Source organism: Lutra lutra, chromosome 14 (assembly GCF_902655055.1).
Source record: "Lutra lutra chromosome 14, mLutLut1.2, whole genome shotgun sequence".
Lineage (NCBI taxonomy): Eukaryota > Metazoa > Chordata > Mammalia > Carnivora > Mustelidae > Lutra > Lutra lutra.
This window is the reverse complement of record NC_062291.1, coordinates 1,520,138-1,540,672: the sequence shown is the minus strand read 5'-3', so window position 1 is coordinate 1,540,672 and position 20,535 is coordinate 1,520,138. Positions and strand designations below refer to the sequence as shown.

The 20,535-nt window shown below is 43.0% G+C and overlaps 1 protein-coding gene and 1 long non-coding RNA gene across 9 annotated transcripts in view; one reads left to right on the top strand and one right to left on the bottom strand.

Moving 5' to 3' along the window:
- The window catches only part of TAF5L (TATA-box binding protein associated factor 5 like), a 29,855-nt gene extending 20,144 nt beyond the window's left edge, over positions 1-9,711 (top strand). For 6 of the 7 annotated variants that reach the window (XM_047701493.1, XM_047701495.1, XM_047701496.1 and 3 more), the window contains 2 exons: positions 772-1,496; positions 7,651-9,661. In XM_047701493.1, coding sequence (XP_047557449.1) covers positions 772-1,496; positions 7,651-8,448 — 1,523 coding nt within the window. In that variant the 3' untranslated portion in view covers positions 8,449-9,661. Of the gene's footprint in view, positions 1-771; positions 1,497-7,650 lie in introns of all 7 variants that reach the window. The other variant, XM_047701497.1, reaches the window with a different exon arrangement.
- Positions 9,235-20,535, bottom strand: part of LOC125084324 (uncharacterized) — a 34,608-nt gene continuing 23,307 nt past the window's right edge. Inside the window, exons 2-6 of one of the 2 annotated variants that reach the window (XR_007122598.1) lie at positions 20,274-20,404; positions 18,611-18,818; positions 18,086-18,228; positions 14,856-16,125; positions 9,235-9,365 (exon numbers count right to left, since the gene is read on the bottom strand). This is a non-coding gene — a long non-coding RNA (uncharacterized LOC125084324). The remainder of the gene's footprint in view (positions 9,366-14,855; positions 16,126-18,085; positions 18,229-18,610; positions 18,819-20,273; positions 20,405-20,535) is intronic. The other variant, XR_007122599.1, reaches the window with a different exon arrangement.

Sequence of the window (20,535 nt, the reverse complement as noted above, 5' to 3'; positions counted from 1 at the left end):
CTCAAATCAGTAAATGGCTTAATCTTAATGACATGAATATGTCTCATTTGTAATTATCACTGCAGAAGAGTAGGTTTACTTTTTAGCCAACCTAATCAGAATGATTACACTGGCAGATATGGAATGGTTTTGGGTGAGTGTTGTCATCTTAGTGTTAGGGCGTGCCAGCCTGGGTAGCTAGGCATGTCCATGAACTCACTAAAATAAGTACTCTGATAATCCTGTTGGATGATGGAGGCCAAAAGTAATCACAAAACAAAATAGAGCACTAAAATCGTATGTCAGTCCTTGCTTCATGGCCAGCCGAATAATTATGAATATGCCCTTGTTCATTGTTTTTAGAAATTATCCAACCAAAAAGTTTCTGTGAAGAACTCACAGTCTCCCAAGAATATAACTACGGACCCTCAGAGGTCTGTGCCTCCCAATCTGAGAAACACTAATGTGTTGGGGAGAAACCGTGAACCTTGAAGACCTGGGGACAAGCCGTGAAGTGTTGGGAGAATTTAGGCAAGTCACTTGCCCTCTCTGGGCATCAAATTCCCGATTTGTGACCAACTTCCAGGCCCGGTTTGCTGGACTTCAGAGTCCCTGCTCTTCCTTCTTTGGTCAAAAGGCTTGGACTTTGAGTTTCCATAATTTTATGTTGGGCTTCTCTTTCAATCAGCAGTACTGACCAGAATGTGTTGTGTGATGGTGGGCTCCCCAGGAGGGCCACATTATTCTTTGAAATTATACCAATGATAAAGCCCTCACTTTTTTCCGTTATAGATTCTGATTCCCAGCATAGCCACGAAGTGATGCCTCTCCTCTATCCTCTCTTTGTCTACCTCCATCTCAACCTGGTCCAGAATAGTCCGAAGAGCACAGTGGAAAGTTTTTACAGCCGCTTCCACGGAATGTTTCTGCAGAACGCTAGCCAGAAGGATGTCATTGAGCAGCTACAGACCACTCAAACCATCCAGGACATCCTGTCTAACTTCAAGCTTCGAGCATTCCTAGATAACAAGTACGTGGTGCGTCTCCAGGAAGACAGCTACGACTACCTTATCCGCTACCTCCAAAGTGACAACAACACCGCCCTGTGCAAAGTCCTCACCTTACATATCCATCTTGACGTGCAGCCCGCCAAGAGAACAGATTACCAGCTCTACGCCAGCGGCAGCTCCTCTCGGAGTGAGGGCAGCGGCCTTGAGCCCACCGACATGCCTGCCCCTATTCTACAGAACGAGGCTGCCCTGGAGGTCTTGCAGGAGAGCATTAAGCGCGTCAAGGATGGCCCTCCCTCCCTCACCACCATCTGTTTCTATGCCTTCTATAACACAGAGCAGCTGTTGAACACTGCAGAAATCTCCCCAGATAGCAAGCTGCTTGCTGCGGGGTTTGACAACTCCTGTATAAAACTGTGGAGTTTACGATCCAAGAAGTTAAAATCAGAACCCCATCCAGTAGACGTGTCCCGCATCCACTTGGCTTGTGACATTCTGGAGGAGGAGGTATGAATATCATTTTTCTTCCCTACACCTGCCTTACTAATTTGCTTAGAATTCTTACCAAACATGACAGCTCTTGTGGAGAATGGACTTGATTATTTCCTCCATCGTATAGCTAAGGCCAGACTAATTCCCATGTAACCTGTAACCGCTGAATTCCTGCTCATGCCTAACCTTGGAAGAGATGAAAACTATGTTTAACAACATTAACGGAACATTATTAATGATTGGTCAGTCTTTATTACTGTCTGAATATGGATAACACTGCTAAGCCTAATTAAAGACCTTTAGCTAATATTAAGATTTACACTAAGTGTGTGTGTGTGTGTGTGTGTGTGTGTGTGTGTACATTTATGCAAATATAAACAATTAGGAGTAGCATTACTGGGTCAGAGGATCTGCATTTTAAATTGTGATGAATATTGTCACTTGCCAGTCTCATCAGCAGTAACGAGAACACTGGTTGCTCTTACCCTCACCAGCACGGGGTGCTACCGGCCTGAGGCCAGGGCACGTCCTCTAGCTTCATGTGCTCCAGGGTGTTCCCCAGCCCCATTTTGAAAAGTGCACAGGAAGTGTAGTTGCTATTTTATCCATCAGTCAGTGTAATGATTTGGGGTGGTTACTGAAAAGGTCAGGCTGAGTGGCCTGCGTTTCAGGTCACAAAGTTGCACAAAGAGAGAGAAAATTGAATTTCACAGAGTTAACTTCCCCTGCAAGTGGCCCCACGAAAGCTGAGAGCAAGAATATTTTTGTCATCTCACCACTGAAATTCAGGTAGCTCTGCCTCAGGTTACTTTCAATGGAAAATTATTTGCACGGGGTAGAGAAATTAAGGAGTCAAAACAAAACAAACAAACAAAAAACCAACATTCAAGTTAATTTCCACAGGTGACCAGGATACCAAGAATATTAGATGCACAAAATAAGCCCTTTTTTCCCATTCTTGTTTTCTTAGTCACCTTCCAGTAGCATGGTCCTTGAATTTTTGTTTCTTGCGACTCTGACAATATAATTAGAGGAGTTTGTTGTGATGAGTAAAAGGCCTACATGCCAATGTACACACTTTGATTTCTAGGATTTTTTAGTACCCTCCAAAATTTTTTTATTGCACATAGATTTGAGTTTTAAAATTTGTTTTCCTAGGAGACAATTCTAGCCTGTTGAGCGTTCTTCACATACGACTGAAGGACACTGGCATCATTCATTTACAACTTTCTGTAAATACAAGGAAAAATATTTTTCCACTGACTTTATTCCACTGACACTGTGTTTGGAGATTATTCTCAGCATTACAAATTAATATAAAGGAAGATAGCAAAGACAGAAAGGTAGATACAAAGAGGGAAAGAACATTAGACTAAAAAAAAAAAAAAAGTTTAAGATTCTATCTACCCTGGCTACCACTGAAAATTAGCTCTGTGACTTACTCTGTGAAGATTTCCAGACTTTGGAAGGTATGCATTTGAAGACCAGAAGTAAAGAATAACATGATGGATTCCAGGAAGTGAGAGAAATTCAAGCAGGCTAGAGTTGGGAGGGCTTACATAGGGAGCAGCTCGGCACAGGCTGTACTCGGGATTATGATGGCCTGAGCTAGGGGAGTGGCAGCAGGAAGAGAGTGCCCAGACCCGGGAGACAAGAGCTCTGGTGGGAGGTGCTGTTCCACTCCAAAAGAAGATACTTTAAGTATCTTCCTGATGTAATCCCAGTTGTCCACATTGAAAGTACTGTAGATTCTGCTACAGTATAAAGGTACTGCTTTCCTTGTGAACAAACTTTTGTTTCATTTTAGAACTAAAGTTGCGATCTTCTAATGTTGTCTAGGAGTTTCCTGTTTGGGATTTCTACATCCCCCACCCATTTTGTCATAGCAGTTTACAAAAGTTTTTGTTGTTGATGGAGTTCGGGGGGGGTGGTTTTTGGTTTTGGGGGGTGTTCTTTGGGTTTTTTGATTCGGGGTTTTTTTGGTGGGAGGGTGGGGGGTGTGGTTGTTGTTCCTGATAAGGAACATTTTGAGGAAAAGCAAGGTACAAATCAGTTCTGGTAGTTAGTTTTTAATATTTCTTCAATGAGAACATGGACTTTTTGTTTTCCTTATAGAATTCACAATTAAAATAGAAACTCTCAGTGCAGAGGTCACAAATTCACATACCTGTAGAATCCAAGCAGGTAACTGTCAACATTTAAAGCTCCCTGGATCAGAGAGATGGTAGGAACTATGAAACCTCATGAAAACCCAACTAAAAAGCCAGTTTGCAACCTCTACCTTAATCTTCCTGAAGGAATAGCGGCCGCATAAATTAGTGGATAAATGTTTTACTAGTGGGTATTTAAAATATTGACCAGACCTATGGATTCCATTTCTAGGTATCTACCCAAAGGAATTGAAAACAAGTCCCCACAAAAACTTGTACATGAATGCTCATAACATCATTATTCATAATTGCCAAAAAGTGGGAGTAGCCTAAGTGTCAGCCAGCTGATTAAGAGATAAACAAAATGGGATATATCCGTGCAATAGAATATTGTTCTGCCATAGAAAGGAGTGCATCCACATGAGACATGCTGTGTTGTGGATGAGCCTTGTAAACATTGTGCTAACTAAGTAAAAGAAGCCAGCCACAAAGGCCCTCATGCTATATGGTTCCATTTCTAGGAAATATCCAGAATAGGCATATCCATAGAAACAGAAAGCAGATTGATGGTGGCCAGGGGCTGGGGACAGGGAAATAGGCAGTGACTAATGGGTAAAAGGTTCTTTTTTGAGGTGATGAAAATGTTCTGTAGTAGAGAATTGGTGATAGTTGCATAACTCTGTGAGTATACTAAAAGCCATTGAATTATACTTCCTAAAAGAGTGAATTTTATAGTACATGAATTATATCTCCATTTTAGAAAGTCAAAAACAGTAATCAAAAGCTTCTATGAGGGCATAAAATTTTTTATTAAGCCAAATAAAACTGGATCTACAGCACTGCCATATAGCTTCTGATACCTGCAACTTAAAAATATTTCTAGATTAACCTTTGAAATGCTATTAATTGGCATAGCAGTGCCCCTCCTCCTGCTAGGACCAGTAGCCCCCATCCTGTCTGAGACCCTCTGTCCTCTGTTCCACACTAAACGGAGTTGGAAATGAAGTCCAACTTTTACCATCGTTGATTGGTAACTATGTATTTTTAATATGTGAGCAACATGGCAAAACCACAGATACCAGATCAAGGATTTGCTCTTCGTTTCAGGTATGTGCACATGGTCACCCTCATCACTGCCCGCCTCCCGCCCTCCTAGGCCAGCACTGCAGCACCAGTATTGGGTTCATGTACTGGCTAGTGAGCCTTCCCCCAACCCAGCAGTCTTTAAGTTTCAAAAGTAAAGAAGTCAGTGTTGTATAATATTCAGTTCTGTGATTTGTATATAAAATGGTCATGTAGGTCTGTGCTGGCCTAGAGGAATATAATGTGAGCCATGTTTGTAACTTTGATTTTTCTAGTAGCCACATGGAAAAAGTAAAAAGAAATAGTCAATTAATTTTAACAATGTATTTTATTCAATCCAGTATGGCCAAAATATTATTTCAACGTGTAAGCAATATTAAAAGATTATTAATGAAATCTGTTACATTCTCCTTTTTTGTCCTCAGTCTTGGAAATCTGGTGTGTTTTACACTTACAGCACATGTTCAGCTCAGCTAGCCAGTAGCCGCCTTTTCTAGTTCAGGCCACCGTCATCCCTCCCAGAGAGAGCAACCCCCCACTTGCTTCCAAGTCTTAACCCAGCCCCAAGCCCAGCCAGATTTAATTTCTTTCAGTTCCATTGGAAGCTAATGTTGGGAGAACAGCCCAAGGCTACATTTCAGACCCCAAAAAGTACCCTGGAGCTGAGCTGAGGCACTCTGAACCCCCTAGTCCAGGAGCAGACATCTGTAACAAGTGTGAGATTTTTAGGGCCTCCATAGTATATATAAAGCAGGGCTTAGCAAACTATGGCACAGGGGTACAGAAGATAAGCTTTGAAAGTCTTTTTATACTTACTTTTCTTATTACTTTTAAACTTCTTTGTGCATGTCGTATAATGTACATAGTATGATTTATCATGACACGAATATACTTGACAAATTAAAAATTCGTGTTTGGGATGCATGCCCATTACTCGAGGGTGTTCAGTCAGTTGTAGGGAATTTGGGGTTTTGCCCTGTGAGCATGGAAGGAAGGAAAGAGAGAATCTGGAGCTGGGCATGTGTGAATCAGCTGCTTGTTCAGAGTTTTAGCTCTGTGCTGAGGCCCTTGTGGGACTGGGTTGAGCCACAGAAGAAAATGTGGCTGGGTTATTTTAAGCTGTGGTCCTGGCAAAGAGCTGATAGTGATAGCCAGCATGAATGCTCTGGTTTCCCCATCTCCTGGTCCATAGAGTCCACTTGTCCATGTGCTCGAGGCAGTCATCAAGACCCCTGGGAAGTGCCAGCTTGACTCCTGGCGCACCCTCCTCGTCCCGTCTCTGAGCACGCTGTTTAGGTCCCCACTAAGGAGCTGAAGACCTGCTTCCCTAACTTCCTGCTCCAAAGGAAGACCACTTAAGCCCCAGAGATGGTAACATGCCCTTTAATCCACCACTCACTTCCAAAGGGTCTCGGTGTAATTCATCTGGGGTCGTTTTTTGTTCCCACAGTTTTTATATAAACTTCCTGGTGTACAGCAGTGAGTCATCCTTGAAATTTTGAAGTGTTGTCGTAACCTCTTTTGGAAGGAAAATTACTAATATTCTTGGTAACACGCGGTAGAACGTTAAGCTCCCAAACGCTTATGTATTTTTAATGTTGAGTGTCTGGAATAGCCATTTTGAATATTCATAGACATCAGTGTTTATTTTCTCTTAACTTTTTCTGAAATCTGTACACATTGAAGGCGTTTGTTTTATTTTGAATTTAATAGTTTTCAAATGGGAGTTTAAAAGATGCAATTTTCCTGTACAGGAACTTAAGGCCTACAGACGTATTTATATCTCAGCTAACAAAGCCTATTGGTTCAGGACTCTTCTTACTCCTCCTTCTTCTGGCATTTAATGAAATGCAATAGAATTTTCATTTTCATTTTCATTTTCATTTGTGAATTCTTGGGTAGAGACAGCTGTAGTGTTAAGGAGCTTGTCTGTGAGGGAATGAAGGGAAAATGGATTTTGAACAGAGATACTGTCCTTGTGGGGAAGAGGGTGAGGAAGGGGAACTCCCTCCCTCAGTACCACGAGTGGTTGTCTTCTTGTCTGTCCCCACACATGGGAATTTAGTTCCAAGAATCCCATGAGTCACTCGGCTTTTTTAAAGCCATTCTGAACCCATGCCTCGCTTGGGAAAATGTTTGAGACCCTCCAGAAAGTCAGAGTTTTAAAACTTCATCTTTATTTCTTTTTGGACACTGGCAGTTTATGCCTGGTCACAAGGTATGAGTGTTGCTTACTGATAGCTGCGCCTTTCTGGTCCGCTGTTTGTTCTGATACGTCCAGGCTTTATTTTGGCTAACCTCCTACAACAGTTTCATGTAAATTTTAAAGTGAGACCACGTCTACCTTCATCACTGACCCTACTCATGGGAGTAATGAACGTGCCAGAAATTTTCTTAGTGGAGTTGAAAAAGACAGCAATGTGGCTTAGAAAGCAGCTAAAACCAGATGAAGACAGGCCCACAGAATAAAAGAATCTGAGAACTTAATGTAAACTCAGCCGTAAATCTTTCCAAATGACGTCTGTCAGGATTAACAGTGGAAGTGACCGTGGGCGATCTCTGAAGCAGCCTTGGAAACCTGTTCCGCCCAGCCTGACAGTAAGGTCCACAGTCGTTACCATGTAATGATAGCTTGGCATTTGTGTACCTTTAATTTGATGGAGTCTTAGCTACAAGACAGACTTGAGGAAGACAATTTGTAAGTTGCACGAGACTTTGTGTTTCGTTGTGCAATTGTGAGTTGTTTTCCTGGGGTCGCCCTTAAGGACAAGACCACTGTCATCTACTGGGCAGAAGCTATTTCTCAAGTAGTGGCTTTTTATTTTTTCTTTCTTTCTTTTTCTTTTTGCTGGACTGTTTGGTTTTCATGGCAGACCACTAAACATGTTTCCCTTGTGTGTCTCTCTGCCACCCGCCCCTCCCCCCACTGTCCCCAGGATGATGAGGATGACAATGCGGGCACAGAGATGAAGATCCTCCGGGGACACTGTGGACCAGTATACAGCACCAGGTTCCTTGCAGACAGCTCAGGGTTGCTCTCTTGTTCTGAAGACATGTCCATTAGGTACTGGGACCTCGGCAGTTTCACCAACACTGTGTTGTACCAAGGACATGCCTACCCTGTGTGGGACCTGGACATTAGCCCGTATAGCCTGTACTTTGCCAGCGGGTCCCATGACCGCACCGCAAGGCTGTGGTCATTTGATCGGACGTACCCGCTGAGAATATATGCCGGACACCTGGCAGATGTGGACTGTGTCAAATTCCACCCTAATTCAAACTACTTAGCCACGGGCTCGACCGACAAGACTGTCCGGCTGTGGAGCGCTCAACAGGGCAACTCAGTGAGGCTCTTCACGGGCCACCGTGGCCCTGTGCTCTCTCTTGCCTTCTCTCCCAACGGTAAGTACTTGGCATCAGCCGGCGAGGACCAGCGGCTGAAGCTATGGGACTTGGCCTCTGGGACCCTTTATAAAGAACTGAGGGGCCACACGGACAATATCACCAGCCTCACCTTCAGCCCGGACAGCAGCCTGATTGCGTCCGCGTCCATGGACAATTCCGTGCGCGTCTGGGACATCAGGAACACGCACTGCAGTGCACCCGCGGACGGCTCCTCGGGCGAACTCGTGGGCGTGTACACCGGGCAGATGAGCAACGTGCTGAGCGTGCAGTTCATGGCCTGCAACCTCCTTCTAGTGACTGGAATCACACAAGAGAATCAGGAACATTAAATTTTTTTTTTTAATCTTTGTCGTAAGGGACTGGGGCAGTCGTGGAAAGCCTCCGGGCTGCCAGTCTTAGGACACATTGAGATCGAATCACTGACTGACTGTGAAAGACTCCCTGCTTCTCCCCCCCACCCCTGCTCCCCCCACCCCTGCCTCTATCCCATGCAAACATCCTGAGCTCGTCACCCCTTCGCTCGCTGTCCCCCCGCCCCCCCATAATGTCGAAGGACCGGAGGGGGAAGGTGCTGTGATTGGACATGAGATGGAGAAGGAAGAGGCTCCAGAGGTCAGACTGCGAGTTCCCACAAAGATCCCGCCCGTGTCCTCGTGTGAGCACCTTCGTGTCTCTGTCTCATTTTCCCGCGCGTAAGAGATGCTGCTTACCTCGCCGCCGGGTGCTGCGTTTGGGTCCGAGGATGGTTGTAGGGCACCCTTACGAGGAGCGGTGCCACAGGCTCACGGCTGCTCCGTCGGCCGGTGCCGGGGGGCTCTTTACTGGTGTAGGAAGGCGGGGCTGGGAACTAGGACCGGGGGCAGGGGTCATCCTGGCAAAAAGTCTCTCCTTTTCCGTAATTACAGAGAACCAGGATTTTTTATTATTATAATTATAATTATTATTATTATTGAGAAGAGGAAACCTAGCACTGGCAGAGGGGCCTTCTCTGCTCTCATCTTTCAGGTTTTACTCCTGGCACTGGCTGTGATACTTGGAATCTTGAGGTTCAGGGAATTCAGAGAATTGGGTAGCACAGTGTTTGGGGAGAAAGGGAAACTTTCTGGGTGATGGATGGATCACTCCGGCTGACATGTCTAGAAGTGGGGCGGGTGGGGGGAGGGTTGGTTTGAGAAAGTCCTGGGCTCCCGCAGTGATGGTGGGAGAGGAAGAGGTTCCTCACGGCTGCACTTGTATGAACAGTTCTCTGAAAGGACAGATGGCGGTAAAGAAATGAAAAGGATTGGAAGCGATAAGTCAAAAGATAGAATTAGAAGATGTGAAATTTCCAAATGCCCATTTATTTGGAGGTGCGAGGCTCTCTCAACGTCTTTTCCTCCTGCCATCATTGGCTCCCACCTCCTGCATTGCAATAGCGGTTTAACGAACACTTTGTGAAACAAATCGTAAGTACATACGCACGCATCCAAAACTGTGCTTTGAGGATAAAGCGAGTTCAAATTCGTGGAAAAAAGGATTAAATATTTCTGTTTTCTGAAAAGAGTTATTTTGTATTTTGTTTTCTATTAAAATGTATTTAGTTTCCAAAAAAAAGAAAAAAAAAGTGTTGTCATCTCATTTAACCCGTGAGGACAGGCGGGTGTGTGGCCTCTCCTGGGGTGACGTGCAGCCCACCTTTCTTGGGGATAATAGCTGATCATGTCAGCCAGACTGGCCCCAACTCAGGGGCACTCCCACCTGTTCCTGTGTTCTGTTCGGCTTACTTTGAATTGTGATTCCTCTTGGCGTTCACGGGAATTATTGGTAACATTTACTACTGTTTATATATCCAAGATTGTCAGTTGCCAACAGGAGACAACATATATTTTACCATCCAGACTAATTTGTGAAGATCCCACTTCCAGTTTTCTTTAATGATCCCCATTATAAAATTTCTAAGGGGCTTAAGAACTCTGCTATGTAATTAAGTTAACTATTTCTCAAACAATTCCAGATAAAAGACTCGTTCAAAAATTTAAATGATGCCAGAATTTTTTAAATGTACTGTGAAACAAAATTTCCTGGCAAGAACACCAAGGATTATGAGGAAATTAATGGAAGACTCTAGAATTCTATGCCAAAAAAAAAAAAAAAAACTTAGTTGAGCCTTAGATACTGATTAATAGGAGATGTTTCTCATTCATAAAAACTGATGTATTTGAAATACATCACATAGTGTGCAGTGAAGAAGCCCAGATAGAATTCAAATGTGTTCTTATCTACAATAAGTGAACTCTTAGGTTAAATTGTCTGGTATATTGCTAGAACCAATAAAATCCCTAAATTGGGCCGAATCATTCTCAGAAGTGAAAATACCACTGATCGTGGATGATTTGGAAAGGCTTTGTGTTTGTTTTTTAATGCAAAATTTTTTTTTATTAAACACAAAAATGTATTAGGTTGCTCAGTCTTCAAATGACTGATCATGTATATACTTTGTCATTTGAATTCAGCCTCTTAATGTTCTGCACGTTTGGCCTCTTTTTTTGAACTAACTTTAGTGTGGGATAACTTGACTTTATAGAAAGCCCCTCACAACGCTCCCAGAATCTTAGAACTATCATAAGGGATACATATGTATGTTTATGGCCACAAGGATGCATAAGAACACACTCTTCAGGTTGCTGTCTTGTGTTTTATTTTCTCTTCAGAGCAAGTCTGTTAGGCGGACAGGGCTGGTGATACTACCGTTTTGTAGATGAAATAGCCAAAGCCCAGAGAAGCTCTATTATCTATACACAACGTGGAACGGTCCCATAGCTTCAATGTGTTACGTAGAAGCTCTGTATGCAGTATCCTCAAGTTCTAGCTGGAGGATACAGCCCTGATGATAGAAAAACCTTTTTTTATTTTTATTTTTTTTTAAGATTATTTATTTATTTATTTATTTATTTATTTATTTATTTATTTGACAGAGTTTGAGTGCAAGTAGGGGGAGTGGCAGGCAGAGGGAGAGAGAAGCAGACTCCACGCTGAGCAGGAAGCCCCAGGCGGGGCTCGATCCCAGGCCTCTGGGATCATGACCTGAGCCAAAGGCAGACACTTAACTATGGAGCCACCCAGGTGCTGCAGAAAAAACTTTTTTGGGGGAGGCAACAAACCCCAAAAAGGAAATATGAATATACAACATATATATACATATATATATATGTAGTGCTTACTATCTACCAGAAACCATTCCATGAGCTTTATGAAAATTAACTTTTTATCTCCATAAAACCCTGTGAGATAAACGCCATTTTTGTCTGCATTTTGAAGATGAGGATTCTAAGGCCCTGTTGGAGTAAGTCACTTTGCCAGAGGGTCACAGAGCTCGTAAACGATGAAGCCAGAATGTCCATCTGGGAAGAGTGGCTCCAGAGTTCATGCCCTTCCCCAGGCTCTTGTCTCCCCTCATTCCCACAGTACCAGGTAAAGAGTGGCCTGAGGTTACTAGTAACTAAATGTTCCTGGCAATAGTTATAAGACTCATGCTTCCCTTTGCCAGATAAGTCTGCAGCATCTAGCAGGATCAGAAACTGGCAGTGAGAACAAACCTAAACAATATATGATTAAAAGAAACTTGAAAATATTCAGTTATTATGAACCACAATGATAAATCTCTGCAATGTATATATGTTGCAGGAAAAAAAGCAAAAACAAAAACAAAACGGAAAAAACAAACCTCTTGAAATTCCGTAGGCTGATAGGCTCAGAAAAACCTGACTGTAATTTCAATGTAGCAGTACGCTGGCCAAAGGAAAGAGAACGTTGAGACAAAGGAAAGTAAGAAATAGGAATGAAATGGGAATCAATTTGAAATTTTTTTTATATATTCAAGATCCAGCTTCTAAGGATAGCTGTGATTACTAGCTTTTCATTTGTTTTATTCATATATTAAAAATGCCTTGGTTGTATTAAAAAAAAATCCATTGAATATGTAGGCTTCTAATTTTACTATTACCCAGATTGGTATTTAAATACATGGATTAAAAGATTAGTCTGTACTTCAACTTGTCTTTCAGTTGCATGTTTTAGAAAAGTGTCCGTTATATCTATGCCCAGCCCACAGCAAGGATTCATATTATTGACCCCTACATAGCAACCAAATGAGTCTGAAACTGGTTTATGGTAAACAGAAAATCTTCATTATAGAATTTGAGGAATCCAGATGTTCCTTGGCAGTTTGACCCATTGAAGGACAACTTAGATATTCTCCCGTGATTCTGAAATTCCTTAAAGAGATATCTTTATATTAACTATGTATCTGTTATGATCAGACATTGTGTCGGGGGCAGAAATGCAAGAGTAAGCAAAACTGGTTTGACTTTAAAGAGGGAGGCAGATATCGATCAAGTAATACCGTAAATAAACATATAATTTCAAATAGTAGGGAGTGCTACACTGGGTGCAATGGAAGAATATGCTCAGGAATCTAATTTAGATGAAGCAGTCAAGGAAGGCCTCCCTGAAGAATTAGTAATGAAGCTGGGACCTGGAAGGCAAGCAGGACTTAGCCAGGCAGAGTTCAGGGAAGAATGGTCCAGATTCCATCTGGGAAAGAACCTGGTACACTCAAGTCCACAGGGGCTGAAGCAATGTGAGTAAGGAACAACAGCATGACACAAGTTTGGGTAACTGTCAGGGCTTTGGGCCCCTTCAGAAGTTTGGCTTCTATCCCAGGTGGGATGGAAGCTACTGATGGGCGTACAACAGGGAAGTGATCCAGTCCAAGTTCCACCTTAATAATATCCCTGGCTGCAAGAAGACATAGACACATTTGCAGTGGACTTGCACTTCAACAGGATCACAAGGCAACATTTACTGAACCCATCTGTGCCAAGCACTGCAGGACACAGCCAACCGATGGAAGCCAGCGACCATATTGTGGGCTGCCCTATGTGGAGTGGTCCCTCAGGCAATGAACCAAAAGCAGCCTCTAACCAACAACCTGCGCAGACCCACCAACCACCACACGAGGGAGCTTGGATGCAGATCCTGTCCCGGTTCAGCCTTCAGATAAGACTGCAGCCTCCTGATCAACCTTGAGACAGAGGTATCCAGCTAAGTCTGCCCACATTCTTAACTGACAGAAACTGTGAGATGTCAAATGTCGTTTTAGATCACTGAGGTTTGGGGTAATTTCTTGTGTAGAGTAGAAAACTAGCCCATCAGTCCTACCCCATAATCCATTCTAACTGCTGCGCTATAGAAAGTGAAATAATTACTGATTAAAATTGGCAGCTGTAAGGAATAGGGATTGAGGGTATGAGAGTGAGCAGGGAGGCCAATTAAGATCTTTGCAGTTGTCCAGGAGAGAGATGAGGATGGTGTGGACTAGAGTGGCCACAGTAGAAATGGAGAAAAGTTGACACATCCAATGAACATGTTAGAGGTGGGTTGGCAAGACTTCAGTGGGTTGTATGGGGAGCAAAGACAGGAATCATGGATGACCCACACGTTTCTGGCATGAGCAGTTTGGTGGATAAGGTTACCATTTATTGTGATAAAAATCCTGGAGGAGGAGGAGGTTTCTGGGCAAAGATCAAGAGTGCAGGTTGGGATCTCTGAAATGTGAGGTGCATATAAGAGAACCAAGTGACAATACCAGATAGGCATTTAGATAAACACACCTGGAGTTCAGAGCAGAGGTCTACCTTGACATGCTAGTTTCAGACTTAGATTCATTAGAGTGCTTTCTGCCACTAGGGACAAAAATCTGACTCCAAGTGGTTTAAAAATAAGATATTTTATTGGTTCACGTATCAGTGTAGAGGTCAGGTGGGTTTCACGGGCAACTCACTAAGGGCCCCACTTGTGTTTTGTAACTCCGCTGTGCTCTCTTCTGCGGTTGGCTTCCTCACAGCCTGACTTTTCCCATTGGGAGAGGGCTACCAACAGCAGTGAAGGCCAGACTCCTCCCTCATTCATATCCAGTGGGAATGTGAGCTTACTGCCCATTCCTCGCTCTTAAGAGCAAGGAAAAAATGTCCAGAAGTTCCAGCAAACATCTCCAACTTGCATTAGACCAGCTAATCATTGACTCTGCCCCTGACAAAGGCAAGAGTCACTAGCATGTGGTTGGAATTTGAAGCCTTCCAAATGGACGTGATTACCAAGGACAAGAGCACGGCGTAAAAAGAGATGAGGGCTCACAACTAAACCGGTATGCACGGCGTAAAAAGAGATGAGGGCTCACAACTAAACCGGTATGGGTCAGAAAGGAGAAGCAGCCAACAAAGGAAGCAAAACAGGAGAGGGAGCTGTCCCAGAAGCCGAGAGAAGAAAGTACTTCAAAATAGGAGTGGTAGGGGAGTGGCTTTGGCTGGCTCCCTGGCGAACATGCGACTCTCTCTCTCAGGACTGTAAGTTGGGGCCCCACGCTGGGTGTAGAGATTGCTTAAAAATGAAATCTTAACAACAACAACAACAAAAAGTCAACTGTCCTGATGCTACCAAGAATTCAAATAAAGATTGGAGAGTATCCATGACATTATAGTAGGCAGGTGGCTAACAATCTGAGCCCAGCAGTTATGGTTGAGTAACAGAAATGGAAAGGACGTTGGAACGGATTGAAAAGTGGAAAGGCAATAGAAACACAAATACGGACACTTCATTTATGACAGGTGATGCATACAGAGAAGGGGGAAGAACGGGCTCGCACCACAGGGTAAGACAATTGGCAATCCATAGGGGAAAAATTAAATTGGACCCTTACCTCTCTATACACAAAAGCAGTTCCAGATGCACGAAAGAACATCCTCATGACCTTGGGATAGGAAGAAATTCCTAAAGGAAAAAAAAGCCCTATCCAAAAAGGACAAATTGGTTAAACTCAAAATATTCATTCATCAAAAGAACCACGGAAGAACTAATGGACAGGCCCTGAATGTGGGGAGATACCTGTAATGCACGCGCAACAGAGACAAGTGTCTAGAGCAACATCGTGCGGTGGGATTGGCTGTACAATGGAATGCTCTCTAGTTCTGTCCTGTCCTAGAGAGCTTTGTGTGAGGTCAGAAATGTTCTGTAGTCTCTCTCCTGTAGAAATTGTAGAAATTTCCTGTAGAAATTGCTGTAAGGGGGGACATTCTGTAGTTCTCTGCCATCCCATAAAGTAGCTACCAGCCCCATGTAGCCATTGAGCATTTGAAATATGGATAGTGTAAGTAAGGAACTGAATTTTCTATTAATTTATATTACCATCCGAGACTAGTGGCTAACATCTCAGACTGCAGAATTCTAAACTATATGAAAAACAACAAATCAGTGAGTAAAAATCATAGGCAAAAGTCTTAAAGGGAAGCACTTCTTCAGAGAAGAAATCCAAAATGGCTAATAAATTAGAAATTACTCAACCTTGTATTACTCAGGGAAATGCAAATTTAAAACGAGGTACTGTTAAACACCCTTCAGACTAACAACATTGTAAAAGCCTGACAATGTCAATTGTTGGTGCATCTGGACCTTCCCACACTGGTGAGAATGTCAGTTTGTAACCTATCTGTGGAGGGTGCGGTATTACATAGCTAAACTGAAGAAAGTCGAGCTCTGTTATTCCCAGCAATCCACGTCTACCAGGATACATAGAAGACAATGTCCATGACCACACTGTCTATCATTTCCCAAAGCTGGAAACAAATTAAATGTCCATGAATAGAAAGGATGACAAACTTGACCCTAAAAAATAAACATGAGAGCTGTAAGCACCAACTTCACAGTGTTGACTGAAGAGAGAGAAAGACAAATGATTCCTACAGAATGGTTCCATTTACATAGAGCCCAAACCATCAAAACTGACCGTATAGATTTTAGTATGTGTATGACGACATCAGAATTGTAGAGAGGGAAGGGTCCTGATCAGGAGGCGGTGCCAGAGTGCCAGGGATCTTCTGTTTCTTGCCTTAGGCGGTGGTCACCCCAACGTGCACTTGAGAACTTCATTAGGTGGCACAAAGAAGTTTTATTTCATTATATTTGAAACATTTCTGAAAGAATAAAAAGTTGGTGAGGAGAGTGGGATGAGGGGAGCAGATATCTCTTGAAATCCTTAAAGGGGGGCAGAGACCAAGACATGTGGAAGCAAGGAAGAATCACTTAATTTGCCTGTTGCTTGGTTTGGTTTCATCATTAACTGAAGTTCCTAAAACAGGAGCTTTCAAATGTTTACACCTCAACCCATAGGAAAAATGTATTTTACATTGTGACCTAGTATGTACATACACTGGGCTTTATTAAACTAAGGTTTCATTGGCTAGAAGAGGTACATTCTGCTATGTGGCATTTAGTTTTGCTGTCATCAAATGTGGAGCAATGCTTCCTTATCGCTTAGAAGTTTTATGTTTATTTAGAACTTTAAATTTATGTTTATTTTAAAACTTTTAGACTTACATAGTTTTTCTCCCATGCGTGAAATACATCGGTATTGTGGTCCAAAAACCTCTTTAGCTTGAATTCGGCTTTTTGAGCCAATCATCAAGATCTAAATTCTCCCCTCTGTGCCCTTGAATAAACGTTGGATGAAGCATCTTAAAAGAGGGCACCACTGGGGTGCCTGGGGAGCTCAGTTCATTGAACATCCAACTCCTGATTTCAGCTCAAGTCCCGATCTTGGGGTCCTGGGATCAAGCCCTGCATCAGGCTCCATGCTCAGCACGGAGTCTGCTTGGGATTCTCTCTCCCTCTCCTGCTGCCTCTCTCGCTCCTGCACACTCTATCACTCTCTCCCTCTCCTTCCTCTTCCTTCTGCCTCTCTCTCTCTCTTTCAAATAAATAAATAAATAAATAGTGCTTAAGGGGGGGAAAAAAAGAGGGTACCACCATTGTTTCCAGGATTTTCTTCGAGGATATTCTTCAAGGTTTGACGTTGGCACCTTCTTTGTCTTAGGGGTCAAGAGAAGGCTTTCCCAAAACAACCAAACCTCTCATTCCTTCCTTAACTGTCCTCAAATAGTTTGCTGATGGAAATAAGGAGTGATCACAGTGATGCAGTCCTGGCACCTGGACAAACTAACAACCCACTTCACGTGTCACAAGGACCACCTGGCTGAGAGCAGCTATAAAGTGTCATCCACTTGTAAGTCCGATCCTCTCTTGATGCCAGAAATGTTCCCAAAAAAAGGTTTAAAATAAATCTTAGACTTGAGATTTAAATCTAAATCTTATGCTCACTATGCTTACAAAATTTCTATATGTGATATACTGTGATATATAAATTTTAATATTCATAATTATTTTTTAAATTAATCATTTTAACCTACTGATTAATTTCACAGCCCCCTAATGTGACCATTACATGGGAACTGGACAGCACTGCTCTGGGGCCCTCTGAATGCTGGGGAGGGGGGTCCAGATTGGGGAGAAGGAAGAACAAGTAGTGTTGCTCATGGAGACAAGTAGGTAGAAGGGCTAGGGTCAATAGTCCTAGGTACAGGCCCTTCCCCAGTGTTTACAAGTGGGGAGAAAGGAAGGAAAAGGAGAGGAAGGGAGGTTGTAAATAAAAAGAATGAGCTTATGAGCCAAAATGATTTATTTTGGTTCACTCGGGTTTATATTTTTGCATTAGGTTTTGTTCAAAACACTCAGCTTTGACAGAGATAAGATAACCAAAGTAAGCTGCTTAGCCACTCTAAACCTGAAATTGTTTTTTGAAAACACAAAGAAGGGGGAAAAAAAATCAGAGCGTTCCATTAATGCTGGCTATTTTGTCTGGGTACAATCCCAGTAATTGTGACCGCTTCAGCCTGGTCTTGATGGTCCCATAGCCTGGCAGGGTTGCTCTCAATCTGGCCTTCTGGAGACATAGAAAGATGTGTGGTTTTCTCCCTCCAGCAGTGGGGACACTGAATTCAAATGCTATGAAATGCATGTACCTGTCAGAAAGCAGTATGGGTTTTTTGGGGGTGTGGGGGTGGAGGGAAAGAAGGGTATTTTAGTTGCCTTGTTTACCTTGAGCTGGTGCAGGGGAGACAGCCCAGGGTTTATTTGTAGACTGTGGAACACTGTGGCCTAAGGAGACGAGGCGTGCTGTTGATGGCCAGCTGCAGTGAGGTGTGCCGTGGCCGCGGCTAAGCATCTTGGCCTCTCTGAGCCTGTTTCCATCGCGAATGTGGGAAAAAAAAGAATTAAAGTACCATTTAAGACAGCTAAATTTTCATAGTCAAATGGTGCCGTAATATATACTTAGCAATATGAACCGGAAAATCTAATTTGGTAAAATATCTCTTACCAAAAATATGCAAAAGCGAATACGTTTGCCTAGAGAAATCAAAGGTAAAATCAAAGGGTCACCTAGGTTTGATGAAAATCGATCATGTCGATAGCTGCACGACTCTTAGAATACGCTAAATCCCCTGGGTTGTGCACTTTAAGTGGGTGAGTTTTAGGGTAGGTGAGTTCAATCTCAATAAAGCTGTTGCTAAAAAAAGAAAAAATTCCAAAGATATGATATTGCCTCCAAATAATGTAACTCACCTAAAACTGGGCCTCACATGCTCACTGCATGAGTGAGTAAATGAGTGCAGAGCTCAAGGTAGCTGCGTAGTCACGGGAGGGAACAATAGGCCTCCTTCCGCCCTTGAGAAAATGCCAACTCGACTCCCTGCAGAACCTTGAAGGCTAAACTCCACTGGAGCAGCGTCAGACATCAAGTCCACGATCAAGTTTTGTATTTTGAAGTGTTCTTGTTTAAAAACAAAAACAGGGTTTATGCTTCCTGAAAGTGTCTCTGAAATTTATTTCAAACATATTTCTTGACTAAGCCAGTATTACTGGGTTGATTAATGTTTCCAAGTTTGCCTCTATCTATAAAACAAAGTCTTACTGAACTCTACCTCTGAAACTAATAATACACTATATATTAATTGAATTTAAATAAAATTACTTTTAGAAAACAAAGCTCAGACCTGAATTAAACCACAAGCTCTCTGATGGCTCATTGAATTTATGTTGGTAAAATCTCAGAATAAAACCATAAGTAAGTTTAAGAAGAGACAAGGTACTGCAATTATTACTTGAGCTCAGAAAAATAAAATAAAGTGATTTGCAGTGCTATCAAGCTATATAATTCGGTGCTTAATCTACCTCTTAGTCATCATCTTTGTTAAGGGCTAGTTATATAAAACAGAGAAGTCAACAAACCCACCCCTTAAAAGACAAAAAACTAATGTTCCCATAACTAGAAACATTCCTCTTTTATTATAAACTTTTAATCCCTCTAAAGAATAAGATCCCTAGTTCCAATGCTACTGAGAATCTGTCATCCCCAAAGTTTTGCAGTCTTTGGAGAGCCCCTTCCTGTCTTGTCTTCCTCTCTCTTAGCCAGTTCCCATGTCATTTTCAAGCCTCACGCCTTTTCTCAACTTGCTAAGAGTTCCCAAAATACGACCATCACTCCGAATCCGACTTTAGACTGTGTGATGGGTTGGATCCTGCCACCTGAGCATGGCGCAGCGCCTGGCTCCAGCATGTGGCTCCTAGCCTGGTCTCTGAAGACTGTTCTCAACACAATGATCTGTGAGTCCTGGACAGTGAGGACAGAGCTGCTTGGGCTTCCTTCCAGCGGCAGTCAGAGCACACAGAGGGCCTGCTGACTGCAGCTGGGGAGTCCTGAAATGGCTTTCTGTTTGTGTGTTGTGCCCATCCACACTGTGGTCCAAAAGTGCACCAGGGGGGCGCCTGGGTGGCTCGGTTGTTAAGCATCTGCCTTCGGCTCAAGTCGTGATCCCGGGGATCCTGGAATCAAGCCCCGCACAGGCTCCCTGCTGCACAGGAAGCCTGATTCTCCCTCTCCCACTTCCCCTGCTTGAGATCCCTCTCTCGATGTGTCTGTCTCTGTCAAATAAGTAAATAATATCTTTTTTAAAAAAAAATGCACGCCAGGATGAGGACACCTGAGTCTCCCATCAGCTGCAGCCCAGCTTCCTGCCCACATCTCTCCTCTCTCTCTCTGCTGAGCTCTGAGCAATAGTTACATGAATTGGGGGCAGGCCAGAAGTTAATTTCTCTGCTCCTTTTCTCTATTTTTAGAGGTTTCTCTCAAGGCTTTATGTTCCCGTGACATTGTTCTTATAGCCAATGGTTCACACGTTCCTTTTGAAGGTCCCACAGATCTCCCCCTCTTCCCCCATCCTCTTACCTTCTTTGGGAATGATGAGGGAGCCAGTGTCCAGACAGGATTAGCACTTAGGTGATCATCAGCACTAAGCCAAATCAAAGCTCTGATAAAATATTAAGAGACTCTTCTGGGAGATGTCCTTCTTTTGGTCTCTGGGACATTTGGAGATGGGGAGAGGAAGGGGAGTGTAGACAGAAGATTAGGATCATTATAAAGGATAATAATAAAAGCTATCACTTACAGAATACATGCTGTGTACCGGGTATCGTGCTACATGCGAGAT